The sequence below is a fragment of the Typha angustifolia genome, chromosome 11, assembly GCF_048772165.1.
Source record: "Typha angustifolia cultivar Huaian chromosome 11, ASM4877216v1, whole genome shotgun sequence".
NCBI lineage: Eukaryota > Viridiplantae > Streptophyta > Magnoliopsida > Poales > Typhaceae > Typha > Typha angustifolia.
In genome coordinates this window covers 11042666-11051339 of record NC_133249.1, presented here as the reverse complement: position 1 = coordinate 11051339, position 8674 = coordinate 11042666, and the positions used below count along the sequence as shown (strand labels likewise).

The 8674-nt window shown below is 40.4% G+C and overlaps 1 protein-coding gene across 2 annotated transcripts; it reads right to left on the bottom strand.

The window, feature by feature from the left end:
• LOC140771375 (GDP-mannose 4,6 dehydratase 1-like) lies at positions 1-1550 on the bottom strand. 2 transcript variants are annotated; one of them, XM_073112890.1, is made up of 2 exons: positions 283-1550; positions 1-175 (listed from the first exon to the last, which is right to left on the bottom strand). In XM_073112890.1, the coding sequence occupies exon 1, from the start codon at positions 1416-1418 to the stop codon at positions 300-302; it is 1119 nt and encodes a 372-aa protein (XP_072968991.1). In that variant the 5' UTR covers positions 1419-1550; the 3' UTR covers positions 1-175; positions 283-299. The 2 variants fall into 2 exon arrangements, with proteins under 2 accessions (XP_072968991.1, XP_072968990.1); XM_073112889.1 differs by having other exon boundaries at positions 1-162; positions 283-1549.
• Between the last annotated feature and the right edge of the window lie 7124 nt (positions 1551-8674).

The following is an 8674-nucleotide window of genomic DNA, read 5'->3' as shown; positions in this document are numbered from 1 at the left end:
TTGGAACCAAACACAATCAGATCTTTATTATAAAATGAAATCAATTACAAAACAAAATAGAGATCAACAACAAAACATCTGCAGTAATTTAAGAAGATATCAGAGAAACTTAAACTCGAATCACCGGCTGCGACACCATCCCACTGCCAAAACTCCTCCGATCTGAAGAAGAATCCTCAACACCAACATAAATTAAAACGTAATTTACTTACTGCAACAATAGGAGAGGAGGAGGAGGAGGAAGAAGAAGAAGAAGAAGAACAAAATGGCAAAATCATATACCTGAAATAAGGATTATTTTAGGGCTGCTGCTGGGAATCTCTGTAGCCGGCATCGACGAGCACCTTCTCCTTCTTAGCGAGCTCAAGATCGTGATCCACCATCATCTTCACAAGATCTTGGAACCCAACCTTCGGTTTCCACTTGAGCTCGCGCCTTGCCTTGGTCGAGTCGCCCTTGAGGCTATCCACCTCGGTGGGGCGGAAGTACTTCTTGTCGATCTCCACATGATCCTTCCAATCCAACCCGGCATAGCCGAATGCAGCATAGAGGAACTCCTCCACGGTGTGCGACTCCTCGGTGGCCACAACGTAGTCGCCCGGCTTGTCCTGCTGCAGCATGAGCCACATGGCCTCGACGTAGTCCCCGGCGAACCCCCAATCCCTCGCGGCGGAGAGGTTTCCTAGGAAGAGCTTGGTCTGAAGCCCGACCTTGATCCGGCCGACCGCGCGAGTGATCTTGCGGGTGACGAAGTTCTCGCCGCGGCGGGGGCTCTCATGGTTGAAGAGGATGCCGTTGCAGGCGAAGAGGTCGTAGGCCTCGCGGTAGTTGACGGTGTACCAGTGCGCGGCGACCTTGGCGGCGGCGTAGGGGGAGCGAGGGTGGAAGGGGGTGGACTCGGACTGGGGCGGTGGGGTGGAGCCGAACATCTCGGAGGAACCGGCCTGATAGTATCGGATGGATTTTGGGGCGAGGCGGACGGCCTCGAGGAGGCGGAGGGAGCCGGTGCCGACGACGTCGGCGGTGTAGTCAGGGATCTCGAAGGAGACGGCGACGTGGGACTGGGCCGCGAGGTTGTAGACCTCGTCGGGAAGGATGGAGTCGACCCAACGCCGGAGGGAGGAGGCATCAGAGAGGTCTGCGTAGTGGAGCTTCATGCGGGCCTTGGAGGAGATGTGGGGGTCGACGTAGAGGTGGTCGAGGCGGGCGGTGTTGAAGTTGGATGAGCGGCGGATGAGGCCATGGACGTCGTAGCCCTTCGAGAGGAGGAACTCCGTCAGGTAGGAGCCGTCCTGACCCGTGATGCCCGTCACGAGGGCCACCTTGCGAGGGGGAGGGATCGACGGTGGGATGGTGGTGACGGCGGAGTCTTTGGTCGACTCAGGGCCGTTGGATTTGTCCGACGGGGCTGTCGCCATTGCTTAGATCTGGAGGAGAGATAGAGAGAGAAAGAGAGCGAGCGAAAAAAAGAGAGAGGAAGAGGGAGAGGAGGGGGGAAGGGAGGGGTGTGTGTGCGAGGAAGAAAGGGGAGGAGGGGATGGGCTTTATATTGGGGGTTTGTTTCCGTTTCAGTTTGCTTAGAAAATTGGGAAGACACCCTCAAATTTCTAGTTATTGCGATTCCCAACTCTTTTCTTTGTTACATTTCCTATTTTGATTTTAAACCTGCTTCCTAAAAGCAGAAACATTTCAGATACTACATTTCTTATTATTACTTCAAAACGTTACTATTGCTATCCTTTTAACATATTATTCCGTTTAGATTATTCCGACTTGTTACAACTAAAACATCATTAAAATTATAAAAATACTTATTTCTTCTTGCATAAATAGTTTGAAATGGGTGGAAAGATTTGCTACTGTTACTTCAAATGTTACAAATTAATTTGGAAGCAGAAGTGGGAGAGCAATAATTAGTTTTCTAAATTTCAAATTCCCCCAGTTGTTTAAATTAACAGGGAAAGTGTACGTAACTACAGTACCTTTGAAATATTAATAATCGTATTATTTGAATTAATATAAATGTTGTACCCATACATTTTTGGGGGTGATTGAAAATTCTTATTTCATAATCATATATTTAAAGGGAGGTATAACGTAATAACTACGATTTGAGACTATAATCTTAAATGTGAGAAGAGTAAGGATGTTAAAAGTGTATTTATTTTTAAATTTAAAGAATACGATAGGGTGAGTACATTTTATTAAATGGAGAAGAATAGTTTTTATATTTTAATATATATCATAGTGGAAAAATATCCTTGGAAAAATGACATACAATTTGTAGTTAAGTTTACCCAAACTAGTTTTTAAATATGATTTTGAAGTCAACTATGCATATGGATCTGCTAGGTTTTGACCGGAATTTGATTGGATCGTGTGATGATCAATCGGTGACCTCGTGGGAAGAGTTGAACGTGGAAGCCACCACGCGTTTATTTCACGGTATCATACTTTCCCTTCGTTACGCTTCACTAGCGGTGGATTTTTTATTTGTTTCAAGGTGACAGCACGCGGTTTACTTCAAACAGGTTGGTGCCAATCCATGCACACCAAGAACGCCTTTCAATTTCACAAGCAACGCTTATAAGTATTAAACGAGCTGAGAGTTTTTCTTTTTCTCTTTCTTTTCAACAAGTAAAACTAAGCATCTCTAAAATGTTGTGTATCACAATGCTCACTTAACTATCCAAAATTAATAGTATTTGTGCCCACTCTCACACCTTCGCTGCCTAGTGCTATCTACTTGGCGACATTGCATACTATTACGAACCAATCTAATCCAAACCGCAACGGTTCTAAAACTAGATCCTAACTTGATAGCCCTCCAATGGCTAGATGGATGCTAGGGTTATTTTTTGGTATTAAGGGGGGAGATGTTGTTGTAGAAGAAGAGGGGATAGAGGTTGAAAGAGGCCGACCAAAGACTTAGACAGTGGAAGAAGGGAGGTGGGAGAGGGTGTCAATAGCTAGAGTCAAGTAGAGAAGGAGATAAAGGCCAAAGCCAATTCTAATAACAAGATGATATCTCAATTAGGGTTTCCTCCACATATATATATAGAGGCTCACCCAAAGAACTCCTTAATTAATATAAAAATACTCCAAACAACCGTAACAATCCCTAACTTAATTTACACTTTCGCCGCGGTGTGTTCGAACACGCCCGATTGCGTTCGAGCGCGGAATTTCCGTTCTCTGTCGATGAGAACGTGATGTAGGTATTTGAATGACCGCATTCGAATACGCCCGTTTCCGTTCGAACGAGTCAATTTCGTCCTTTATCGATGCGAACGTGATGTAGGCATTTGAACCATCACGTTCAAACGCGGTCCTTGCGTTCGAACACACCCTGGCAAAAATTGATTTCATTTACTTAACTAGATAGATAGGCTCATTCCCATGAACCAAATGTAACGCGTGGAGCCAATATAGATCGAATCGTATCACATACCCTATCCAATTTCCCAGCCAATGCCATGGAGGCATTGGCTCGAGCCACCAAAGTGTTTAACTTTTTTGTTTAATTATTATTTTATTGTATAGGTAAAATTGTGATATTTTATTATATGTGTTGTAGTTATTATTTTATTATTTGATGTTGTTATTTGTTGTATTGTTTGTCTTAGTTTGCTTAGTTCGGAGATATAACTAGTTGTGATGTTATGCCATCAGCGAGCTTGACGGAGCTGCTAAAGACTTGACCCACTAGCCCATGTGTTCTTACTTACAAGACTTTTTGTACTTGTAAGCGATGCTGCCGACGTTCACATAGGGAGGCTTATTTTTAGATTTGTCGCTCTTCCTCTTCCATTTTCTTTTAGCATGAGTGGTTATATTGTTATGTTTCTTATAGTGATCTTCTATTATTGTTAAATTCATTATGCCATCCAAGTTTTATGCTTGTTGTAGGGTTCGTGTTCTTTCTCTTCTTTTTTTTCTTGGGAAATTTGCGTCGAAAACCTAGCTGATTTTTCTTTTGTCGCTCAAACCTATTTTTTCTTCTATGTAGATGAGGCATTTTCTCTTTCTTTCTTTTAAGTTTGTTCTTCCGTCGTTTAATGCTTATTAAATACTGATAGGGCAATGTAAGAATAGAGAGAAATAACTCTGTACCTTTTTCTTCTTCTTCTACTGCGGCTACTTCTTTTTTTCTTCTATATCCTCTATTGTTGGTTTTTCTTCTTCTTCTATCTCTTAATTATTTTTATAATACAAGTCTCTTTAATTACTCTTTAATTAACACAATAAGAAACTAATTAGAGATAGTTTAAAAAACTCTTTAATCAATTTTTCAGAAAGAGAGCTTAATCTATGTTGCAAATAAATTACACTATCTACCTAAAAACCTATGAATAATAATTAGAATTTTATATTTTAATTATAAATTTCATACTTTAACTATGAATTCCATACTTAAACTAGGAATTCTTTGTTTCAGTGAATATAAGTTTCAAATCCAAAGAAACTCTGAATACAAAAGTTATAAATCATGATATTACAGATTCTATCAAATTAGTTTCATAATATTTGAACATTAGATGATTATCTTCTGAATATTTTTTCAAATATGTGTAGAATTAGAATTTTATAGTCCAAGTACAAAATTTATACTTAAAGTACGAAATTCTAATTCTATACAGTTTTGAAAAAAATAATAAGAAGATATTCATCTGATGTCCAAATAAGATGAAACAAATTGGATAAAATCAATGACGTCATGAGCTAGAACTTTTGTATCCAGAGTTTCTTTAAATTCAGATTAATCTGCGGTGGAACGAAGAATTTATAGCTTAAAATAAAATTCTGACTATTTAACTAATCCTAGTTATTTCACTACTATCTCCGAATTATCTCTTTTCTATACAAGTCTCTTTAATAATTATTTAATTAATATAGTTAGAGACTAATCAGAGATAATAGTGCGATAATTATGATTAGTTAAATAACTAATATCTTTATAATTAATGTTTCAAAAGAGAGAATTGCTTAGTTCAAATTGTTTAGTTTCCTATAAAAGAAAACTTAATCTATGTTGCCAATAAATGATGGTACTTATGATACAAGAAGTTAGTAAAGTATTAGTATTATAAATGTCTCTATAAGTTTGAATAAGATAATGCCCATACCACTCTTCTCATTCTCTCTTTTTTTTGTAACCATATTTTTTAGTTAATTTATAAATTTTATAAATTAATGATGAATTTTGTTAAAAAATAGTGAATTATAGTCAGAATTTCATACTTAAAATATGAATATCATGCTTAAATTAGAAATTCTTTGTTCTACAGTAGATAGATTTCAAATATAAAAAACCTATGAATATAAAAGTTATAATTCATGACGTTACGAAATTAATTCATTAGTTTCATAATCTTTCGATATTAGATGATTATCTTCTGAATATTTTTTTTTGAAATTACGTAGAATTAGAATTTCGTAGTTTAAGTATAAAATTTATACTTAATTATAAATTTAAATTTACACTATTAACTAAACTTACTGGGACTCAAGTTTATTCCCCTAGCTCTACTAGGGTTTCTCCTCTTATTTTGGGATATCCCCTAGCTTTCCCATAGCTCCTCCTAGCTCTCGTTTGCCCTCCCTCAACCTTCAACTCCTTTATAGCCTTCACCACGTCGTTACCCCTCCACAAGGATGCTTCTTCGCTAGTCCCCTACACCCGTTATCTTTTACACTTGTCTCAAATTCCCCTCATTCCCTCATGGCCTTCTCCGATGATGACCTGCTGCAAAAATTCTTCGAGCTTCTCTTGGGAAATGCCATGAATGAAGTCATCGCTCTTCTAGCGAACTCAACTCTTGCCACTCGCTGAATGGACCTCTGTCTTACAAGTAAGACGATCATTGATAGAACCTTTAACCCCGTTGGTCTCTGAGCTACCACGATGAAAGCGTGGTCCCTAAAGGGAAACCTCAATTTTGTGGAGGCGGGGAAAAACTCCTTACTTGTGTTTGAACTCTTTGTGAATAAATAAAAAGTGTGGTACGAGGCTACTCAGTCCTTCAACCAAGACCTCTTTGCCCTCAACCATTTCAAAGCTAATGTCCCGACTAACGATTGGGTGTTTCCTCACTCGGAGTTCTAGGTCCAAGTACATGGTTGCCCTTAGAGTTCATTTTAGAGAAAGCTACCCTCACCATAGCAATGAAAGTTAGAGAAAGCTACCCTCACCTCACTCTTGCAGCTTTTATGGCAGGATTGGCTATGAATTGGAAGGCTACATGTACCAAGGGATTTAAAAGCAGAAGATCAAATGTGATTATCCTAATCATTTGCACCTCAAGCTTTTCAAATTTCTCAAATCAAGATTTCAGGACCTTGCAGTCATTCCAACTAACGCCCCGTCTTAGTTCCTCAAGCTTGGAGGCAACATGAGGAAATCACTAGCTAGAGATTCTACTGGAGAAATTGCCGGGCAAGCAACAACCTCCTTTGGGCTAAGCAGCGCTTTATTTCGGGGGAAGCCATCTGTTTCCCATGGAGGACGCGTATCAAAATCTGAGGTGATAACACATCAAAGCATAGCCTTATACTAGAAGCTGCCACCAAATCACCAAAATGAGCTACTTCTCTCTTATTGGACTCTGGACTGCATTATTGACTTCGGATATCTCTCCAATCCTCCAATCTCAACCCATCACTTCCACCATACTATCATCCCTATTGCTGATGCCATTAACTTAGCAACCTCGTATTCCGCTGTCTCCATGTCGAAGACAAAAGCCTTCTCCACCTTAATCCCTTGCCAAATGTTAGATCCTCAAACCCTAAATTCTATGATAAGTACCCTAGTAATTAATGGCCCATCTCTACTCAAACATGCCACCACCAATACCATGCAATTGTATACTATTCATGTCGCATCCTCTCTCTCACTCCAACAAACTAAAACTGACCCTAACCTTGTAGCCTCACTAATCTCCATCGCTAATTGGACTAGTAAAGGCTTCCTAATCAAGCGTAAATCTCAAGTTGAGATTGGTTTATCATCAAATAGCTTGATGATCTCACAGATGTTATTCTTCGAGAGATTGGAGTCCCCTACATCCCATGGGAGAGAACCGCCACCCTCTAGGTAGCGGTGATCAACTCACCATTGCCCTTCAAATGAGCCTCTTCACTTGGAATTGACAAGGGTGTGGGGGCCCCTTTGACAATATGAAACCTCAAGAGCTTTCTTGCAAGCTGCTATGCTGCTCTTGCCTTCATCTCTGAAACAAGATGCAACTCAACCAATTCTCTCTCAATCATCCCTTCTCTACCTCTTACAAACCATTGCATTATCGAGTCTCAAGGTAGATCCAAAGGCCTCTAGTTGCTTTGGGACTCACAAACTATAAAATGGACATCATGGATCCATCTAGCAACTTTGTCTTTGCCAAGATCTGAGACCCCATTAGGACTAACCCTTGGATCTTTGGAGGGATCTATGATGACCCCCATAAAGATGACAACAAACAACTTTGTGAAAAAAAAAAATCTCTGACTATGCCTCTAACACTCTCCCATTTTGTAACATAGGAGAATTTAATGACATCCCTACCAACAAAGAGGAGGGTAGGCAACCTGCCATCCGCTCTAGACTCTGTCGATTCTCCTCCACTGTCAACTAGGCGAGTATGTTGGATCTTGGATTCACCAATCCGACATTCACTTGGTCCAACAAGCAAGCTAATAGGTGCTTGGTTAGAGAAAAACTGGATAGGTCTTTGGCTTCTGCCATTTGGACAGCCATGCACCAAAAGGCCAAAGTTCTCCACTTGTTAGAGATCAGTAGCAACCACAACCCACTCCTCCTTTTCTCTTCGCCTACCACCTCACAACACCTTAGAAAGTTCAAGTTCAAGCACTGGTTGACTCATTTCGAGGGTTTCTTACAATTCTACAAATTTGAATGGGCTCACATCTACAATTCTTCCTCCCCTATTACTAGCAGTCTAGCTAGCCTAACAAAACAAATTAAAAGTTGTGCTTATAAGAATGGTCACAACCTAAGATAGGAGATCCATGACATTGAGAACGAGTTACTACGAATCCAGTCTAAACATGGTGCTGATGCGGATTGGAACAAGGAAAGGATCCTTAGAAGCCTCCATGACGACCTCCAACTAAAAGACAAAATATATTGGAAACAACAATCCAGAATCAATTGGTTTAATTGGGGTGATGGAAATAGTAAGTTCTTCCATTCATTCGCTTCTTCCTAAAAGAGACAAAATACCATTCACTTCCCTAACCTAGGCCTAGGTGGGTGGACCTGCAACGAGAAGTGCATCAAAGCTGCATTTGCCTCCCACCTCAAAACTATCTTTCAGTTGTTCGAGCCCCCTCCAACTTCGGCACTCCATTACGAGATCCTACAGGCGATCCAATAAATACCTACCGATGCAGCTGATGCGCTTTGGTCCATCCCTGATGAAGAGAAAATCCATAGTGTGGTCAAGAGCCTACACCCCGACAAAGCTCCGAGTCTAGACAATCTGACTGTGAAGTTCTACTAGCTCTTTTGAACCGATATCAAAGAGGGCTTGTGTTTGTCCATTCAAAGGTTCTTCTCCTTCAAAGTCATGGACATGGGTGCAAACAAAACCTCCATTCTTCTAATCCCCAAGTGTGCTGCCCGTAGCTATGTGAATGACTATAAGCCGATCAG